The 22,121-nt window shown below is 38.9% G+C and overlaps 2 protein-coding genes across 16 annotated transcripts in view; one reads left to right on the top strand and one right to left on the bottom strand.

Annotated features, from left to right (window-relative positions):
- The window catches only part of NEMP2 (nuclear envelope integral membrane protein 2), a 147,248-nt gene that overhangs the window by 53,765 nt on the left and 71,362 nt on the right, over positions 1–22,121 (bottom strand). For 12 of the 13 annotated variants that reach the window (XR_007154465.1, XR_007154464.1, XR_007154466.1 and 9 more), the window contains exons 10-11: positions 21,423–21,655; positions 20,129–20,243 (exon numbers count right to left, since the gene is read on the bottom strand). The gene's annotated coding sequence lies outside the window, so the exon portion shown is untranslated. Of the gene's footprint in view, positions 1–18,555; positions 18,609–20,128; positions 20,244–21,422; positions 21,656–22,121 lie in introns of those variants that run through there. The other variant, XR_007154472.1, reaches the window with a different exon arrangement.
- Positions 1–22,121, top strand: part of MFSD6 (major facilitator superfamily domain containing 6) — a 78,132-nt gene that overhangs the window by 16,922 nt on the left and 39,089 nt on the right. For 2 of the 3 annotated variants that reach the window (XM_047869088.1, XM_047869087.1), the window contains exon 2: positions 9,518–11,126. In XM_047869088.1, the coding sequence (XP_047725044.1) occupies positions 9,580–11,126 (1,547 nt within the window). In that variant the 5' untranslated portion in view covers positions 9,518–9,579. Of the gene's footprint in view, positions 1–3,408; positions 3,451–9,517; positions 11,127–22,121 lie in introns of those variants that run through there. The other variant, XM_047869089.1, reaches the window with a different exon arrangement.

Genomic DNA, 22,121 nt, shown 5'->3' with positions numbered 1-22,121 from the left:
AGGTACATTTTTTTGAGAAACTGCATATGTAAAATGTCTTTCTTTATTTCACCTAGAAACTTGAATCATAATTTAGCTGGCTATAGCTTCCAGTGTTCCTGTTGAGAAATCTGAAGCCATCTCTGGTTCTTGATCCTTAGTATGTGACACATTTTATTCTCTGAAACTTTGTGGGGTCATCTGTTTGTCCTAGTGTTCTGAAATTTTAATGATGTGCCTTGGCTCAGGTCTGTTTTATTCTCTGTGCCTGGTGCTCAGTGGGTTGCCTCAGTCAGACAATTCATAGCTTTCAGTTCTGAGAAATTTTCTCATATTAAAAAAATTTCCTTCTCTTTAATTTTCTCTGTTTTCTCTTCTTGGAGTTCTAATGTTTGTAGATACTTGACTTTCTGGATGATCCTATATTTGTCATGTCATTTCTGTCCTACTTTCATCTGTTTTCTTTTTTTCTTCTTCAGATTTTAGGTTAAGTTCATTTTTTGTTGAAAAAAAATCATACAAATCAGTGACCTTTTACACATTGAACCCATCCATATAATAAAGAGCCAGATCAAAAACGATAAAATTATCAGCACCCTAGAGCACCTTCTAGTCACTACCTCCCCCAAGGGTAACTACTATTTTAAAAATAAAACTTTTATTAAAACTAAGGGTTTTGTTTTGAGATAACTGTAGATTCACATACAGTTGTAAAAAATAATACAGAGATGGCCTATGTATCCTGTGCTCACTTTTCCCCAATGGTAACATCTTGCACAACTTTAGTACAGTAGCACAGCCAGGATACATCTATATGGTCGAGATACAGAACGCTGTATCACCACCAGGATTTCTCATGCTTCCCTTCTGTAGCCACTCTGCCACTTTCCTCTTGCCTCTATTCCCTACTTAACTCCTGGAAGTCTCTTATGTGTTCTCCATTTCAGTAATTTCATCATTCCAAGGATGATACAGGAATGGAATCATACATTATGTAATCTTTTAAGATTGACTTTTTTCACTCTTTACAGTTCTCTGAGATCTGTTCAGGTTATTATATGAACCAATAGTTTGTTCCCCTTTTATTGCTGCATAATATTCCATGGTATGGATGTACCATAGTTTGTTGAACTAGTCCATTGAAGGGCATCTGGTTATTTCCAGTTTGGGGGTATTACAAATAAAGCTGCTATAAATATTTGGGTTTTTTTTAATGTTTATTTATTTTTTAGAGAGACAGAGAGTGTGAGCAGGGGAGGGGTAGAGAGGGAGACACAGAAGCTGAAACAGGCTCCAGGCTTTGAGCTGTCAGCACAGAGCCTGATGTAGGACTCGAACTCACAGACTGTGAGATCATGACCCAAGCCAAAGTTGGACGCCCAACCGACTGAGCCACCCAAGCACCCCCTGCTATCAATATTTGTGTATTAGTATTTTGTGTGAAATTTTTTCATTTCTCTGAGATAAGTGCCCAAAAGTGCAGTTGCTGGGTCATGTGGTAGTCACATGTTTAAATTGTTAAGAAATTGCCAAACTTCTTTCCAGAGTGGCTGTACATCCCCACCAGCAATGTAGGAGTAATCTAGTTTCTTTTTTATCCTTGTCAGAATTTGATGTTGTCACTATTTGTATTTTAGCCACTGTTACACATGTCATGATACCTTTTAATTAAATTTACACTTCCCTGATGGTTAATGACCATGAACATCTTTTCCTCTATCTATATGCATCTGTATATCCTGTATCTCCACTTTGACGAAATGTCTCTTCATGTCTTGTGTGCATTTTCTAATTGGATTATTTGGGGTTTGTTTTTTGTTTTTTACTGTTGAGTTTTGACAATTCTTTATATATTCTAGGTAGCCATTTGTTGAGTGTGTCTTGCAAATATTTTCTCCTAGTCTATAATTTGTCTTTTCCTCCTTTTAGTAGAGACTTCTACAGAACAAATTTTTAAAATTTTGATGAAATCTAATTTATCAATTTTCCCTTTTATAAATCATGCTTTTGGTGTTAGGTCTAAGAACTCTTTGGCTAGCTTTAGAACCTGAAGATTTTCTCCCAGGTTTTTTCCCTAAAAGTTATGTAGTTTTACATCTTACATTTAAATCCATGATCCATTTTGAGTTAATAATATTCATAAAAGCCATGAAACTTAGGTTGATGTTCATTTTTTGCCTATTGATGTCTAATTGCTCCAGCACCATTTATTGAAAAGTTATATTTCTCTCATTAAATTGTTTTTGCATCTTTGTGAAATATCGGTTGGGCATATTTGGGTGGATTTATTCCTGGGCTCTCTGTTCTGTTCCATTGATCAGTGTGTCTGTTCTTCTGCCAATGCCACATAGACTTGGTTACTGTGTAGCCATAATAAATCTTCTTTTTCAAAATTGCTTTAGTTATTCTTGTTCTCTTTTCTTTTTTTTTTATTATTAAAAAAATTTTTTTTAACGTTTATTTATTTTTGAGACAGAGAGAGAGACAGAGCATGAATGGGGGGAGGGTCAGAGAGAGAGGGAGACACAGAATCAGAAGCAGGCTCCAGGTTCTGAGCTGTCAGCGCAGAGCCCGACGCGGGGCTCGAACTCACGGACTGCGAGATCATGACCTGAGCGGAAGTTGGAGGCTTAACAGCCTGAGCCACCCAGGCGCCCCTCTTGTTCCCTTTTCATGTAAATTTTAGAATAATCATGTCTATTTCAAAAAAAACCCCAAAACAAAAAACCTTGCTCAGATTTTGGTAGGGTTTGTGTTAAACCTGTTATAAGTTTTAAGAGAATTGAAATCTTTGCTGTGTTGAATGTTCCAATTCATGAATGTGGTCTGTCTCTCCAATTAATTAATTAATTAACCTATTTATTTATGAGAGGGGGCACAAGTGAATGAGGAGCAGAGAGAGAGAAGCGGGGCTCACATGAAGCGGGGCTCATGCTCACCCAAAGTGGGGCTCGAGCTTACCCATTGTGGGACTCGAACTCACGGACTGTGAGATCATGCCCTGAGCTGAAGTCAGATGCTTAATGACTGGGCCACGCAGGCCCCCACTATTTATTTAGATTTTTATTTCTTTCATCAGCATTTTGTAGTTTTTAACATATAGTCCTATGCATCAATTTACATTTAAATATTTCTTCTTTGTAGGAGATTTTGTAGATTTCTTGATATTTTCTACAGTCTCATGTCAGCTGCAAATAGAGACAGTTTCTTTCTTTCTTTTTGATCTGTATACCTTTTGTTTTCTTTTTTGTCCTTATTGAAATGCCATTTGATTTTTGACAGATCAAAAAAGAATGAAATCTGCAACACTATGTTGCATAAGAGTGGTAAGACCAGATGATCTTGCTTTGCTCCTCTAGAGAAAAAAGTCTTTCACCATTAAGTGTAATGTTACCTGTACGTTTTTGTAGATGATCTTTATCCAATTGAGGAAGTTTCCCTGTCTTCCTGTTTTTCTGAGACTTTTCATGAGTGAGTATTTAATTTTATCAGAATCTTTTTCTGCATTGATTAACAGCATTATGATACTCTTTTTCTTCAGCTTAATGTGGATTTACATTGATTGATTTTCAAATATTGCACTAGCCTTGTATCCTTGGAATAGATCTCACTTGGTCAAAGTGTACAATTCTTTTTTATATATTGCTAAATTTTCTTTTCTAATATTTTGCTAACGATTTTTGTGTCTATGTTTATAAGGAATATTGGTCTGTAGTTTTCTGGTGTTTGCACTGTTTTTCTTAATATAAGATTCTGGGTTGATAATTCTTTTAAATATTTTTAATGTTTTGTTTATTTTTGAGAGGGAGAGAGACAAAGTGCCAGTGGGGGAGGGGCAGAGAAAGAGGGAGACAGAATCTGAAGCAGCTTCCAGGCTCTGAGTTGTCAGCACAGAGCCTGACGTGGGGCTCAAACTCACAAACTGTGTGATCATGACCTGAGCTGAAGTTGGATGTTTAACCGACTGAGCTACCGAGGCACCCTGATAATTCTTTTCTTTCACAAAATATATCATGCCACTTCCTTCTGGTGTATATAGTTTCTAATGAAAAATCTGCTATCATTTGTTTTTCCAATATTGGTAAGTTGTGAGTCCTGTGTCATTGCTTTCAAGATTTTTTCTTTGTCTTTGATTTCCAGTTTGACTATGATGTGTTTTGGTGTGGGTTTCTCTTGTTTGGAGCACATTCAGTATCTTGAATCTGTAGGTCTTTTGCCAGCTTGAAAATTTTCATCTTTTATTTCTTTGAGTAGTTCATCTGTGCCCTTTTCTTCTCTTTCCAGGACTTTGATGACATGAATGTTCAATCTTCATGATCCCACAGGTCCTTGAGGCTCTGTTAATTTTTTTTTCCAGTCTATTCTCTCTGTTGTTCAGATTATGTAATTTCTATGTTCTGTCTTTCAGTTCGCTCATTTTCCCTCTCTCCTCCATTCTGCTGTAGAGTCCATCCATTGAGTTTTTTGTAGTTTGGTTATTGTCTTTTCCAGTTCTAAAATTTCCATTTTGTCTCTCTTTATATGTTACATTTTTTGCTGGGACTTTCTATTTCTGTGCTTCAGCTTTCTTCTTTTCATTTTTTTAAGTGTGTTTGTAATCACTTGTTGAAGCATTTTTTGAAGTCTCGCGGGTTCTTGGTATGCATTATTTTTTATTGAAATTTTGACACTTTGGGTATTATGTTATGAAACTGTGGGTTGTATTTAAGCCTTCTGTTCCAGCTGGATTTTTCTGACATGCTCTAGCAAGGGAATTGGAGATGTTGCCTCAGCACTGCCAGATGGAAGTAGAAGTCCAGGTTCCCCACTCAGCCCCTCATGACACCTGAGGGTGAAGGAGCTCCTTGTTACTGTGATGTAGAGATGGGTGTTCTGACACCCCATTAGGTGTCCACCGATACCTTCCTGGCTGGAAGGAATAGGAATGCCTCGTTACTGCTCCCCATGTGGCTTCCACTGACACCGTAGTGCTGGGTGGTGGCAAAAGTCATGAGTCTCTATTAGACCTCTTCTGACACCACCTCAGGTGGGAAAGGTAGGGGTATCTTGTTACTAACAGGTGGGAGTGGAAGTCCAGGATCCCCCTGTGTTCTCCACTGATGCTGTTGTGGGGATATGATCTCATCACCACCTAGCAGTGATGAAAGTCCCAGCCCCCTACTTGGTGTTCTCTGATGACACCTCAGCTTAGGGGTTGGGGTGCCCTCTTGTAGCCTGGTGAGGGTGGAAGTCTGGGCTCCTGTGCAGCCTTTGTTGGTGGAGGTGGGAGTAAGGCCACATTACCCTGGTCTCCTTCTGTGGTATTTGGCTGGAGTAGAGCAGTTATTACCTAAAGCTTTCTATTTTTTCTAGGCTGCATTTTCCCTCATCCTTAAGCCAGAGAGGACTTTGTTTTTTTGTTGTTTGGTTGGTTGGTTGGTTGGTTTTGGTTTGCATTCATTGGTATTTCCAAGTTCTGTAGCCCCACTTATCCCCATGTTCTTTGGGTACCAAGGTCCCTAGCAGGTCTGCCTTCTGTCTGTCTTTCAGAGTCTTCTGTATTTGGTTTATAAATAATGTCCCAGTTGTACTCAGCAGGAGCAGTATGGAAAAGTGTGTCTACTTCATCTCTTTGGAAGCAAAAACGTATCCTGACTTTAATACCATCAATTAGTTTGCCTGCTTTTGTAACTCTGTATAAATGGAATCATACAGTATGTGCTCTTTTGCTTCTTTCTTTTCTCAGTCCATATTATGTTTGTGACATTCATCCTGGTCATTGCATGAAGTTGTAGTTTGTTCATTTTTACTGCTATCCAGTATTTCGTTATGTGAATATAACATACTTTGTGTATTCTGCTGTAGACAGGTTGTTCCCAGTTTTGAGCCATTAAAATTGTTCTGCCGTGAACATTTTTTGTAGATGTCATTTGGTGAATAGATTACTACTCAATACATATCTAGGACTTGTCGTCAGGTATACATTCAGGTTTGATAGCTATTCCCAAACTGTTACCAAAGTAGCGTATCCATTTACATTCCTACCAGCAATCTATGAGCATTCCGGTTGCTTTGCATCCTCACCAACACTTGGTATTATCTTTCCTATTTATTTTAGCCATTTTGGGAATATGTTGTATTGTTGCATTTATTAATAAGTCTTTTTCTATCCTGAAATCTTTAAGATATTTTTCTGTTTTATTCTAAAATTATGTTACTTTATCTTTTACTTTTATTTATGTTGTATTTAAAAAAATTTTTAAAGTAAACTCTACTCGAACATGAGGCTCAAACTCACAACTCTGAGATCAAGAGTCACATGCTCTACTAACTGAGCCAGGCAGGCGCCCCTGTCTTTTATTTTTAGATACACAGTCCATATGGAATTGATTTTTGTATATGAAGTGAAGTGGAAGATCTGTTTGTTGTTGTTCTTTTTCTTTTCTCTAAGAAGTTGCCTCAAATTTTTCTTTTATATCATCCCTTACTTTGACATTTATGCTCTTTTTTCCACAAAAATATTTCCATAACTTTTTCATTCAGGCATTCCTTTCATTCCCCTCCTCTTCCTTCTTTAAAAATATGTATTATTTTTGTTTCATAGTTGCATTTCTTTTCCTATTGCTGAAGATAACACATTTAGAAGTATTTTCCTCCCCACATAGCTCCTATTTTCCCCATGTGTTTTTTTTTGTTTGTTTTTTTTGTTTTTTGCTGTTTGTTTTGGTTCTTTTTTTTTTTTATTTAAGTTTATTTTAAGAAAGAGCATGAGTGGGAGACGGGCAGAAAAAGGGGAACAGAGAATCCCAAGCAGGCTCTCCATTGACACCAGAGAACCCAATGTGGGGCTTGAATTCACAAGCTGTGAGGTCATAACCTGAGCCAAAGTCGGATGCCCAACCAACTAAGCCACCAGGCATCCCCATGGTTATATCTTTCATGTAAGATACTTTCCTCAAATGTCTTATAATTCTGGTGACTGATCATATCTAGTGACAGGGCTTGATGATGCTGGGCTTCCATGTAGAGGGATTTGGTGGGATGTTTAGTTAGGGAGGCTTCAGTATCAGCATCTCCAGAGAAGAACCTTCCAGTTTCCTGCCTGGAGGATGAAAGCTTTGCCAGCTTCTGGGAACCTTGTGAGAGAAATGGGATGGAGATTTGGGACAGGTCTAAGGCTTGGAATCAGCATGTATATGTTCACTTCCTGCCCTGTTTTCAGTATGGTACCCCTATTCTCAACTCCAGCTATTTCTGTATGACAACAGAACTTGTTTTATCCTCTCCAGAGGAAAAAACCTCTACTTGTTTGGTGAGCCACGTGGAGTGGAGAAGGGGATTGGGTGTCCTGAGTTGGTGTTCAGATTTTCAGTCAACTCCATTGACAGCAGCCTCCACTCCCTGCCTCTATACACACACACACACACACACACACACACACACACACACACACACACACTTCCTTGCACTTCAACCTGATATGGCCAACCTATGAGCTTTTGAAGGATTCTGAGTAATAAATTATTCCACTGTCAGCCAAGGTTTCTGTTTTTTTAGGTTATTTACCAATTGTCTAACTATATTCTGGCTTCCAGAATCTTATTTTATTTTTCCATTTACAGGCACTTTAATTCTCCTAGCTTGGACTATTGGATTTTGACTTTAAAAATATGTGTGTGTGTGTGTGTGTGTGTGTGTGGTCATTTTAGTGGGGTTTAGGGTTGGAGGCCAGATGTACACAACCTGCCATCTTCACCCCGAAGTGCCATGAAATTTTATACACTTGAAAAAGAACAAATATTTCTTTAAAGTTTGAGCTCAGAAATGAAAATAATTTAGAAAATAAGTCCAAAGGAGAATTATTGTTATTTTCAGGTGATGAGATGGAATTGGAACCGACTGGGATGGGTGAAAGCACTAATGATGAAAAAATAAATAAATATAGAACATTGAGGAAAGTCTTTCAGCTGGACAGCAAAAGATTGGATTTTGCTTTTCCTTCAGGTTTTGTGGGGAGAAAAGGTCCCTTTCACTCCAGGAAAAACATGAGTTAGGAACTAGTGGGGGCGACACCACATTGTGAATGCACTAAATTCCACTGAATCATTTACATAAAATGGTTAATTTTATGTTATGTGAATTTTACCTCAAAAAATTTTCTTAAATCTAAAAATAAGAAACACACAAACATTTTCAAAACTTAACAGCTATTTTGTCACCTGGCTTTTGGGGGTAAAAGATAAGTTGACTTACTACACAGGTCTCATTAAGTTGTGTTTCTATTGTCTGCCTAGGAGCTATTTTTAAAATGTTTACAGGCATGATTCTGGAAGATTTTCAGAAAGTTAGTCTTCGTTTTGGGAAAAGGGAAAGCAAGATCTATTCCAAGGGGTAGCAAAATGAAGTTATTTCTCTCTGGCTTAGAAGGTGAAAGGAAGTAATACGTATTTAATGTATATGCCTCCTACCTCAGAACATATTCATTGCAGCATGACAGATCTTGATGCAAGCAGGACCTTTTGGCTCTTTAATTCTCTGTATAATGGAAGAAAGGGAAATTCTGGTGGAATGTGGCACAGTTCCTATAAATTTATACTATTGATATATTACTTATCTTTTGTATGAAACACCCTGTCTTATAAAAAGGTTTAATAAAAAGGCAACATTTTATTGCCCAGAATGTAACATTTGGCAGTTTATTGTGGTTTTTAGAGCACACAGCTTAAAGCCATAATATTAGGGTTCAAATCCTCACTCTACCACTTACACAAGTTGTTTAAGCTCACCATGCCTCGTTTTTCTCATCTGCAACATGGAGAAGATAGTAGGGATTTTGTGATCAGTATGAATTAATACATTTAAAGATCTTTATGTGTTGCCTGGCATAGAGTAAGTGCTCACTCAATAAATGGTATCTGCCATTTTTTTCCTGACATTTTTTAAAACTATAATCCATAAAAGCACAGCTGGAGAAACATATGCAGTATAAACAGTGTGAGGACTGTCTCCTTACCAGGGTATCTGTCATGGCTGTAGTGACCAACTCCAATTGCAAATGTGCATTTTGCTCCCTCATTCTCATTACATTTGTGGTTGTGGTTAAAAGCTTATTTCTACTTTTCTATAGAAACTTAATGGTTGTAGCTCCCTTTATTTCCTAAAAATTCTGTACCTCATAGTGCATTGGATTTGTTTGAAAAGTAAAACCAATAAACTATAAGGACTATTTATTTTCAATTCTCTGTATTTGGTTTAGACATAATCCCTGTCATTTGTACATTTTCACTAGACATCGATGAAAAAGATTTGAGATTGAACCGGAGCCATAAACTTGCCATTAGAACATGTAATTTGTCAGTCAGTGGCCACAAAGAGTATTTGATGTTTTGAAAGCTATTTTTCTTTTTTAGTATTGTATGACTGCAAGTGACAAATGGGAGAATTCTCTCTCATAATTATTATTTTTAGTAGTTTGAAACTCCTCAGTTTCTTGCAAGATGAAGCTCAGTGCTTAAATGTTATTTTCATACTAAGCCATCTTTTAAATTTTACTTTACAGATCAACAATAAAAATTTTGAAAGTCACAAAACTTTAAAATTTTCTGATGGTGGTGAGAAGCCATGGCGGCAGATGATAAAGTTGCCATCTTAACCGATGACGAAGAGGAACAGAAGAGAAAATACGTGCTTGCTGATCCCTTTAATGGTATTTCCAGGGAACCCGAACCACCTTCAAATGAAACACCCACCTCCACAGAAACATCTGCTCTTCCTGAGGAGGAAGTAGACTGGATAGAGAAACATTGTGTTAAAATAAACAATGATCTTCTGATATCCAAGGTCTTCTATTTTTTCTTTTACTCTGCATATGGCTCTCTTTACCCACTTCTGCCTGTGTATTATAAACAGCTGGGAATGTCACCAAGCCAGAGTGGATTGCTAGTAGGTATCCGATACTTCATTGAATTCTGCAGTGCCCCATTTTGGGGTGTAGTTGCAGATCGCTTTAGAAAAGGCAAAATTGTCCTCCTCTTTTCTCTTTTGTGTTGGGTTTTATTCAACTTGGGCATTGGATTTGTCAAACCTGCTACCTTGAGATGTGTACCAAAGATTCCCCCAACGTCTCGTCCCACCAACTCAAGTCATCTGTTAACTATCCCGCCAACCAATTCTTCCATTACCACATCACCAAGAATGCGTGAGAAAAGGAGCCTGCTCCCTTCCACTTGGCCAGTGATATTAGAAACAGAGCCCAATGTCACCGAAACTGTCATCTTTTCGACAGCTCCAAACAAGACCAGTGCACCCACCCCACAACCTCAGACAGATGAAATTACTGACCATATTATGGACTTGACCTTGAATCCGAGCACAGCAACCCCTGCCTTCCTGGGAAATGTAACCAGAGAGACGACCACCGCTATTGTCACTACCACCAAATCTTTACCTTCTGATCAAGTCACTCTTGTTTATGATCAACAAGAAGTTGAGGCTATATTCTTGGTGATCTTGGTGGTTGTCATAATAGGAGAATTTTTCAGTGCCTCTTCTGTCACCATTGTGGACACTGTAACACTTCAGTATCTGGGAAAACACAGAGATCGCTATGGATTGCAGCGTATGTGGGGCTCCCTGGGCTGGGGCCTGGCGATGCTGTCTGTGGGCATTGGGATTGACTACACGCACATAGAAGTGATCATTGATGGAAAGGGGTGTAAACCCCCTGAATATCGGAACTACCAGATCGTCTTTATTGTCTTTGGGGTTCTCATGACCATGGCTTTGATTGTTGCCACTCAGTTCCGGTTCCGCTACAACCATTTCAAAAACAATGAAAATAAAGGAAAAGAGGTGGAGATCCCTCAAGTGGAGAGAAACAGCTCTACAGAGTCCTCTGAGGAGACACCAACCACCACAAGCCACTCACAAGCCTTCAACTTTTGGGACTTAATCAGACTGCTTTGCAGTGTGCAGTATGGCTCAGTGTTGTTCGTGGCATGGTTTATGGGTTTTGGATATGGCTTTGTGTTCACCTTTCTCTACTGGCATTTGGAAGACTTGAATGGAACTACAACTCTCTTTGGGGTCTGTTCAGTCCTGAGTCATGTGTCTGAGCTGACAGCTTATTTTTTTAGTCACAAGCTTATTGAATTGATTGGCCATATCAGGTAAGAACATGCTTATTATTGCTGCCCCTCAGCAACTGAACCTCAACTTTTTAGTTCACAGCTCTTTTTAGCACATAGAAAGAAACTATAATTTGTGTTGGGGTAAGGCTGGAACGGGAATGAGACTTCCTGTTGCTCTTCCTCCTCAAAATACAAACAAAAGGAAGGAAGTAATGAACCTACTTGGATTATCTAAAACAAACAAAAAATGCTGCTTCCTCTTTGTATGCCAGGAGGCTCTTGGAATAAATGTTTTCAGGTATAGGAGCACCAATGTAGTGAACTAGATTATGCTGTGGACCTCGAAGGGTCCACTTGTCCCAGGCATTTGTGAAGGAGGGTTTACGTGGATAAAGTGGATTAGGTTTTTTCAGCCTTCAGTTATTCTCAGCCCTTGTTATATATGGTGTTTTATGAAGATGTCCAAATTATTTAATTAGGCTGTGATATGACCCATCATAATCTAATCCATGATACTACCTAGAGAAGGTTCTTACATGATTTTTTCCCCTGATTATTACATCAGCCTCTGCATTTTTGTCTGCCCTGAAGAGATGGGACATTTAAAAATCTTTCTTTCACCTAAATTTCCCGTATGATCTTTTTAGTCAAAAAAAAAATCTATAAATGCCTGCTGTTTCTTGTGTAATTTTCCTCACCATTAATGTTTATCTGAAGTTGATCGAACAGTACCTTGCTCTTTATAAGTCTTTCTTCTCTGTTGTTGGTCTAAAATGTACAGCTAGCTACACTTAAGCCTTCTTAAGTAGAAAAGTATGGCATGTCTGACCCTAAAATTTGAAGTTGCTATGACTGAAAGAGAGCAACCACGCGTGTTTGTGTATGTCTGTGTGGTAATCATTAAATCTATTTCTGTGAGAAATTAAAAAGGAGAAATAGGCACCGACAAGATTTGAGAAACCGTGACCTTTTTTCCTTTCCTTTATCTTCTATTAACTGAAGATTTTAATTAGTTAATAACTTTAGTAATTTGATTTAGTTTAAAGTTTCAACCTAGAATCATTCTTTTCCCCCAAACAATTGTGAATATTTTTTTCTTGTTTGGTTGCTTTTGCTTTGGGAGGCTGTGTCCTACTGCTTTTGTTTCTCAAATCTTTGACCCCTTTGTTGTCACTAAACAAAGCCAAGCATTGTATAGATGGTTCCCAGACCCACAGGGTCCCCAAGGCATATTCAGTGGGTCCAATTTGAAAAGAGTCTTAGAATATTAAGGACTTGGAAGGTCCTTTAACTTTGTCCAGGTGTGTTTACATTCTCTGAGCTGTGTGGATTCACCATGATGCATGGGATACTTGTCTTCAGCAGGAGTGTATGAGTGACTTCTCTCCTCAACTAATAGCATCTTTAAAATCACAGTCATTTGGACTGGGCACGTGTGGGCAGGAGGCGAGGCCACCCAGGCCTCCCTTCCTCCCTTCTGGCCCCCTGGGGTGGTGGTGGGGGGTGGGTGAAATATTAAAAAAAAAAAACAGGCATTTATTCCCAGAGAAGTACTCAGGTCTTATGAGTGAGTGGTGTTCCTAGATGTCATGGTTTAATCAATTAATTTGAATATTGAATATTAATTTGAATAATTGAATATTGACTCAGTACAGAGTATGAGTGTGCATTCTGTTTTCAAAAAAATTGTTAGGCTCTTCTCACATGCTAAGAAAAGAAGTTTCTTCTCTGTCTCTGCCTTTTGTCTGAGGTGTATATTTTCATGATAAAATCCTGGAAGATTTACTACTAATTTTGGTAATTACATGAAACTTACCCTTGTATTTCCTGAGCATTTTTAGTTGTGTTTCCTTTTTTCCTGAGCATTACTAGTTACTTACTACTTAAAAACCTACAGCTCAGTTGACTGTAATTTTCTGGCGTTTATGTACAGAAAACATCTTCCTTTTCTTATTTAATGATGTGATGGAAGAAAAAGGCTCTTGTGGTCACTTTGCTGCCCCCAAGAGTCTACAGGGATTCCATTCATTAATTTGTGGTCATTTACCTCTTTTGGGTTTTGATTCTGTCCATTAAATGTATTATCTTCACTACTTTTGTAAGATCCTAATAGCTGTAGTGAGATTATGCTCACTGTTCAAGTAGAACAGATATGTTTCTTTTGATGAGAATTTGGGGAGCCCAGTCAGGTGGTGGTGATTGAGATTTGGGGGCTTGAAAGTATGATGATGACAGTTGTAAACATTTCACTGGAATTCTGTCATACAGTCAATAGTTGACAAAGAGATTATGTTTCTATGAATTGATAGTCTTTTATGTATTCCTTATAGGATCATAAGGAGGGATCTGCCTGTGGCTCTTATGTATGCACATATGTTTTTTATTTCAATACTCTGTCTTATTGTTTGTTTTTAGGAGTCTGAACCACCATAAAGATGGTAAATACCCTAATGTAGCCCAAAGTGGATTTTCCACAACTTTTTAATATAGATTCATAATGAAGAAAAATATACCAGAAAACAGTTTTTTAAAATAGCATGTCCAGGGGCACCTGAGTGGCTCAGTCTGTTAAGTGCCCAACTTCAGCTCAGGTCATGATCTCACAGTTTGTGAGTTCAAGCGGTGCTTCAGGTTCTGTACTGACAGCTCAGAGCCTGGAGCCTGCTTCAGATTCTGTGTCTCCCTCTCTTTCTGTCCCTTCTCCACTCTCACTCTGTCTCTCTCTTTTTCAAAAATAAATAAACATTAGAAGAAAAATATTGTAAAAAATAATAAAATAACATGTCCACTTTTGAAGTACTTAGCATTTTAACAGTTACACAGTTTGGGTCCAGTTTTTCAAGGGATAAACTAACAGTCTAACCACACACACACACACACACACACACACACACACACACAGAAGTGATTTCTGGTTTTGATCTTGGATTTTGTTCTTCTCTGGAAAGTAGCTTTCTCAGGCAAATAGGATAATGCTGACTATTTCCACTAAAAGAGGTAAATTTCTTTTGATGTGAAATCACATGACTTTGGAATTTACAGCAAGTATATTTCTAGGCTAATTTATGTAAAGGTGATAACTAGACTTCTTTAACTAGAAATATAAATGTATCTTAAGGATACGTTTATGCTGCTGAATGTTTTAACAGCTGTGAGTAGAGCTGAGATCAAAATACATTGCAATTAATCATTTGTAAATTTGTAAATCATTGCTATCCAGTATTAGGCCATCACCTATGTTATTTGATTTAAATTTGTTTAAATTTTAAGGGATACAAAAATCTACTCAATCAGCTCTGACTTTGCCCTAAAATTCTTGCACTCAAGGTCAGTTTTGCCATTCAAATGTCATTTGGAAGGGGTTATAGATTAACCATGCTTAGCCATTAATTACTACTTAATAGTAGCTAAGTATCCCAACGAGCTAGCCAGTCACTTGGGAAAGAAGCAAACAGCAAGAGGAAGAAAGCACAGGTTTTCCTGGTGCAAGAAGACCAAGAACAGAGAACAAGACGCTGGGCTGAGGACCAGACCTGTCCTGGGCTGAGGACACATGAGACATAGGACGTGAAGTTTTGTCATTGGAGGAACAGCAATCAGCATTATAAGAAGGAGGAAACACTACTGTCGGGGTGCTCAGGGAAGGCTTCACAGAGGAGGTAGAATTCGAGCCTGCCATTGAAGGATTTAGAGAAGATCGTGTTTATTTACTTAAGTTTCACTGCTTCTGCTCTCCCTTGTTCTACCATTATATTAGCTAAGTCTAGATCTGCTGGCTGTCAGATCCTATTCTCACCCTCCGTGGCAGGGTGCTCATTTCTGCAGGCTGCTTCTCCCAGGACCTGGTCTCCTGGCTTCTGTGTGGGTTCAGCCCATCCAGTAGTTCTCAACCAGCAGACATAGGAGGAATGCTTTCAGGACTCCTGGTGCTCAGGCTGCACTCAGACCTGTTACTTACGGCTCCCTAGGGTGAACCCAGGCATTCACACTTCTTCAAGTTCCCTGGTTGGTTTCGGTTGATTTCATCCTGTGACCAAGATTCCTAGCCACCAAGCTGGTGAGAGGCACAAGTGGAGGACTAGAGGGAAGGAGGGAGGAAGGGAAAAAAAATCCAGGGCATTTCCTTCTTTTTAGCTCCTACAGTGTCTTCTGTGAGTTTTGGCAACTGTTTTCTTCAGTCCTTTCAGGTGGATCTTTCCCAGCTTTGGGGACTTTCCTCAGAGGCAGATCAGTGCTCAGCCACTGTGGCTCTCCGCACAGCCCTCTTCAGTCTCTACCCTGCCCCCCAGACTCTCAGTCTTTCTCCTCAGCTCTGAAGACCCTGTGCCCTGTCAGGCAGCGTCTCTCAGAGCTGCTGTACCTCCCTGTGGCCCGCCACCATGGGTGGCCCTGACCCCTGCTAACATGCCCATTCCTGTCAGCCTTCCACCATGGGCCTGCCAGAGGCTGCCTGAGTTCCCTCACCAGACTGGGCTTCTCAACACTTCCTTGCAGTTCTTGGTGAAAATGCAAAAAAGAGTGTGGACCTTAAGCAACTTTTTTCTCTTCTCATTTTTTTTTAATGTCCGTATGTTTTTGAGAGAGAGAGAGAGAGAGAGACCGACCGACCAACGCCACGAGGGAGGGGCAGAGAGAGGGAGACTGAGAATTCGAAGCAGGTTCCCGAATGTCAGTGCAGTGTCTGACGTGGGGCGCAAACGCAGCCACCCAGGTGCCCCTGTCTTCTCATTTTTTAAAGGAGACTTAATTTTCACAGTAAATTTGTAGTTAAGTAATTCATTCTCTACAGGAGCAAGTATTTCTCTTATTTAAAGATCAAAACCCTGCATATTTGTTCAGTTTAGCGGAACGGCTATTTAGGCTTAGAGAACTGTAAGTTCATGGGATGTAGGGCCTACCACTAAAAGGACTGGGAGATTCAAGGCCAGGTGGGTGCTGGGATTAGGAATGCAAACTTTATCCTGGAGGCAGTAGGGAATCACTGCAAGGTTCAGAGCAGGGGAGCATCATAGATTTTTATTTACTTGCAAAGCAGTAGGTAACTTTGAAGCAGGGAACCCACTGAGAGGGTTCTTAAAATAGTCCAAGGGAGAGCTGAAACAGGGAGAAATGATACAGACCTGAACTACAGCAGCACCAACAGAAATTGAGGGAAGGGATGGATTTAGGAGGTAAAATTAACAGAATGGTTTGTATGTGGGAAATAAAGTAGAGTTCCCCATGTTTCCAGTTTGGGTATCCAGTGTCCAGTTTAGTGGTTCCTCTAAATCCAACAGGAAATTCAGGAAGGAGATGCAGATTCGGGGCAATGCAATCTGAATCATAATTGGGCTTGAAATTGGAACATCTATTTGGGAATGTCTAACAGAGAGTTGATTATTCCAAGCCTGAAGCTTAAGCTGTATCTCCAAGTCTCAGATTGGGGATATCGATTTGGGACAGTTGAAACTGTGAACACAGATAAGATGAGCAAGGAAATTTTGTGGTCAAAGAAGAGAAATGGGCTGAGGAAAGTCAATTACGGTGGTCTCCAAGATTTATTCTTACTGAAATGTTGGTCTGTGCTGTATAGCTTAAAGTGTGTATTCTCATGCTTAAGAATATTTTGTGTTGGGGGAGTGTGCGGTATGGTATTCACTGTAACCTTTTTCCATCTTGCTTTAGGAGGAAATGACCTTCTGAGCTCTTCTCCAATCCCATCTCTTGAGCCAGGCACCCTCTATGAGTGTTTATAAGTGGACTTAAAACATAAACAAGAGAGAAAAATAAAGGGACAAGGAATGTAAGGAGCAGAAACAGAAAGAAAGAAAAGTAGAGAAAGGAAATGCTGTTCTCTTGAGGGGAGGGGATGGTTTCTTCTTGTCCTTATTCATGAAAGGCACTGCCACATAGTGGTTCCAGACACAGGCTTAGAGTCCCATTGCCTGGTTTCAGAGCCTGGCTTCGCCTTTTGGAACTGTGTGGCTGTGGACAAGTTATGTAAGTTTTTGCATCTCTGTTTTGTCAACTGTAAATAGGGATACTTTTAGTACCTACATCTTAATTGTTGTTTTTATTTCTTTTAATGAAGACTAATGAGATAAAGTAGGGCAAGTGCTTAGCACAGTGGCTGGCATATATTAGGAGTTCAGTTGATTTTTTAAAATTATTATTTGGTCAACCCTCGGCTATATCATGTTGCTTATACAAGAGCCATTGACTGACAAAAACGCAGGGGCTTAGCACAGTATCACAAGTGTACAGGTCATTAAGCCTGCAAAGTCCAAATGTTTGTGGTTTTCAAAATTTTCAAAACTAACACTCTTTTCAAAAACATTTTGATCAAACTGAGTTTTTCTCCACCCCCCCCTCCCCATTTTATGACTATAGATTGTTTATATACTCTCTGGTGACATTTTTTAGGGTTTGGTAAGTATAAGCTACCATTTCTGTAATAGCTGACATACAGAGTGATTATAATTGTAACTGTCATTATTTATATGTGATAGATTACTATTTTTTCTATTTCTCTCCCACTTTACCTTCAAAGACATTGATATCTATTTTTATAGGAAAAGCCTTTTAAAGCTATTACAAGTATAGATTCTCATTATTAAAAAGCTGTGAGCTATAGAATCTCAAAAGTAGAACTTACAATCAAGAGTTGAAAGGGAGTAATTTGCTTTTTATAGTCCCTTGAAAAGAGCAACTCTGCAAAGAAATACATTACCATGTTATAGCTACCAGGCTGACTTGTTAATAACAGCATTACTGATAATTGAGCCATTCATAGTTCAGAACAAAGGCCATTATGGCAAGGTAGTGTAAGTGAATCCAGGACTTTTATTTATTGGTGTCATATTTGGTTTATTTTCTCTTCTACCTCTGGTGGCTGGGTTGACCCAGGTGCTCACTGAGTTAAAGAGAACAGAGCTCACTCTGTATGAGCTGTAACTTGTGGTTGTGCCCTGCAATCTCACAGGCTGAGGTGATGTCTGTCAGGGTGTGCACCAGCAAGAGTAAACACTGCTCCTGCAAATTCATTACCTAGACCACACTGTGGGACCAGTTCTGTAGCCCCTGGGGTGCTCAAGTGAGACATTTTCTGTGGAATGAAAATTGCATTTTAAGGTATAGCCTTATCTGGAAAAACTTACATGCAGAAAGACATGTGCATGGACACTTACTTGCTTATGCAGCTTTCTAACAGTGGAAAAGAGAGTCTAAATATCTATCAACTGGAAAATAAATATGTTCAATATGGTATAGTCGTAAGATAGAAGCCTATGCAAAAGGTAAAAGGAATGGACTAGATCAATATGCCAACATGGAAAGCTCTCAAAAATATGTTGAATGGGGGGGGTTGCGCCTGGGTGGCTCAGTTGGTTAAGCGTCCAACTTCGGCTCAGTTCAAGATTTCACAGTTTGTGAACCCCCACATAGGGCTCTATGCTGACAGCTCAGAGCCTGGAGCCTGCTTCAGATTCTGTGTCTTCCTCTCTCTCAGCCCCTCCCCGGCTCTCTCTTTTTCTCTCCGTCTCTCTAAAAAATAAATAAACATTAAATAAAATCTTTAAGAAATATATTGAATGGGGAAAAAGCAAGTTTCAGAATGATACATAGTTTGGTACATTTATGCATATCTTCACAATGCATTTTATTTTATTTATTTTTTAATTTTTTTTTAATGTCTACTTATTTCTGAGACAGAGCATGAGTGGGGGAGGGGCAGAGAGAGAGGGAGACACAGAATCCAAAGCAGGCTCCAGGCTCTGAGCTGTCAGCACAGAGCCCGACGTGGGGCTCGAACTCACAGATCGTGAGATCATGACCTGAGCCGAAGTCGGACGCTTAACAGACTGAGCCACCCAGGCACCCCTTCACAATGCATTTTAAAAGCTACACATATTTTAAGGCCACCTTGGTGTCTCAGTCGGTTAAGCATCTGACTTCATGAAGCTCAGGTCAGGATCTCACCATTCATGAGTTCAACCCAGATTCGGGCTCTATGCTAACAGCTCAGAGCCTGCAGCTTGCTTCAGATTCTGTGTGTGTGTGTGTGTGTGTGTGTGTGTGTGTGTGTGTGCGCGCGCGCGCGCATGTCTCTCTGCCCCTCCTCCACTGGCATGCTGTCTCTCTCTCTCTCTTTCAAAAATGAATAAACATTAAAAAAATTAAAAAAAAATAAAAGCTACACACATTTTTATGGGTGTATCTGTATCAAAAGACATTTAAATTTGGAGAGGAAAAATATATTTCAAATTCCTATCAGCCCTGGACAGGATGTAGAAAGGTGGTGACTGGGATGGGGAACAAAGAGGACAAGAAGAACCTCCACTTTATCCATAATATTTAATTTTTAAAGAAAATATGGAAAAATACTCATAATTTTCCATTCTTGGTGCTAGATATATACCTTGCAGGTTTTTTTGGATTTTCTGTTGGAAAATAGCTGAAAGCTTGTCTACTTATAGTGAATCATTATAATTATACTTATATAGAATTGTGTGTTAGTGTAACTGTATATATTTTATAGACATGTATTATATACCAATATGTCAAACATTGAGAATTTGTGCCCCTGATATGTACATTGCCCATGTGTTTACTCCTAAGTAGCATATATATAAATGACTAAAAGTGTATTTTATATAAGTATCATGGCCTCAGGTCTTTCAAATGAGATCAGAGGCAAATTTATACTATCTTATTGGGAATTAATATCAAACTGCCCAACAACCATGTTTTGGGTAGCAAGTACATTTCTTTATATACAAAAAGAAATTAAGGTACCAAAAAGACAAGTGAAATCCCAAAGACCATAAAGTTTATTACAGGCAGTAAGCCCAAGTATGAGTGTTTGTACCAGTGGTTTAATTATTTTGAGTCATACAGTGCCCATTTACTGCCTTTTTTTGTGTGCAGTCAAAAATCTAAGTAATCTGACTAATTATATTTCTACTTTTCCATGGAAATATTTACCAGACTGCAATTATATAATTGTGTAGGATACTTTCAAGAGTAGATAAGAAATTTTCTTAGAAGTTTACTACGAAGCATACCTCTCCAAAGCCTTTCCAACTGGAAGGAAGAATACTGCTCCGTTCTTATTGCTGAAGTAGTAAGCATCTTTTCTTCACCTTTTCTCTGCTGAAAATAGCATCTCTGAATAGTAATCTATAAGCAGACAAACAGTAATTTGTTAACTTTTCCTGAAAAAGGTAATCCACAGATTGAAGCTCAGACATTTTCAAAAAGAGTAAATGTTACTACATTTGTCTAGGTACTGTATCTTTGAACCATGCTGCAGTGTTTTGAAGTTGACCACTGGGTACCGTGAGGAATCCTCATGGATGAAGTGTTGGGCATAGTCCTTGGCTGTGACTGGTGGAATGTTGGCCAGACATTTCATTCCATTTAGAAGAATGAGAAAGAGAAGGGAGCAAATTGGTCTAGCCTTGGCTTCAGTCACCTTTTCAAGCCCTGGTAGAATTGTGGGGTAGTCTGGTAGCTATCCTGTTTCCTTTTGTTCTTCTTTTTGCCAGTCTACCTATAGGGAGTGTGTGTGTGTGCATGACCTAGGTTCAGATCTCACACTTATTGTATGTCTGACCTTGGTTAAGCAGTGATTTAGCTTTGTTAAGCCTTTTAGGTTCCTCATTTATAAAATGGGGTTAATAATTGTACTTAGCTTCATAGCATTGTGATTAAGATTAAATGACATAATGGATAGCAATGCTAAGTGCTCAACTATAAACAGTAGGTCGTATTGTTACTGTTATTATTAATTGACTCCTTCAACAAGTATTTATTAAGCACATACTAGATGACAGAGACTTTCCTAGACCCTGGAGCTATATCAAGTGTGTAGTAAGATAAACACAGGCTCCTCATGGAAGGAACTAACATACGGTTGGGGTAGACAATAAGCAGTAAACAGATTATTTTATTTCTGAGGAAAATGAGTAATATATGGCAAAAATAACACAGGATGAGGGTTCACAGAATGACTGAGTAGAGGAGACTGTTTTAGCTTGGGTGGGCTAGGAGAAGTGACTTTCTCTGAAGAAGTGACATTTGACTAGAGTCCTGAATAGAAGCCACCCAGTGAAGATTTGGGGCACCAAGGAAGCCACAAGTGTGAATGGCCTAATGTTAGAGTGAGGACTAACGGGAAGTCAGCAAGGTGGACAGGGATCCTGCAGGGTCTTGAGGACCACATTAAAGGATAGCACGTGACACATCTAAGAGAAGTGGGAGCCATTGGCGAGTTTGAGCAAGTGGTGATATGAACAGATTTCTGCTTTTGTGTTTTTTAAAAATATCTATATGAGTGGTAAATTTATCATTATTTACCTTGTTCTACTTTAGAAGGGTCCCAATTTACTTCATTCTCTGAGTTACAGAGAAATTATAGGTTGTTTTCTTCTTAAGTCATAAACTGGTAATCCATGCACTACCTTTGTTGATTTAATGCCTTCCACCAATCCAGATGAAGGTTTTGAGTTTTTGTGGGGTTTTCTTTTTCTTCTCTTTTTTTTCTTTCTTATTTTTTTTAGCAACTTCACAATTCAGAATAGCCATGCAATCTAGAGGATAAACAAAAAATAAACATTAAACATTTAAAAATCTCCAACTTTAACAAAAATATAATTATAGGATGATACTACAAAAATAATAATAGCTGGTATGCTACCATTTGAGTGCTTATTATGGAAAAGTGCTTACAAAGGCATGTGCTAAATACTCTATGCCACACCCTCATTTAACTCTTCTAGTGGCCTTGTGAGTTAAGCATTGGTATGTCTATTTCAAAGAAGAAAGGTTCAGAGTAGTTAAATAAGTTGCCCGTGGTGACACAGTTAGTAAACAGCAGAGGTAAGATTCAAACCCAAGCCATTCAGATCCCAAAGCTCATGATCTCAGCTACTTTATAGATTCATGGGCACAGACTTAGAGTGGCAAGTATTGCCCCTTTATGCAACCCAGTCTTACCTCTCAGTCTTCTTCTTTTCTGTTGTGGATGACCAGTGTCAGTACAATTTTTTCACCTGT

This window comes from Prionailurus viverrinus, chromosome C1, assembly GCF_022837055.1.
Source record: "Prionailurus viverrinus isolate Anna chromosome C1, UM_Priviv_1.0, whole genome shotgun sequence".
Taxonomy (NCBI): domain Eukaryota; kingdom Metazoa; phylum Chordata; class Mammalia; order Carnivora; family Felidae; genus Prionailurus; species Prionailurus viverrinus.
This window is presented reverse-complemented; position numbering and strand designations above follow the sequence as displayed.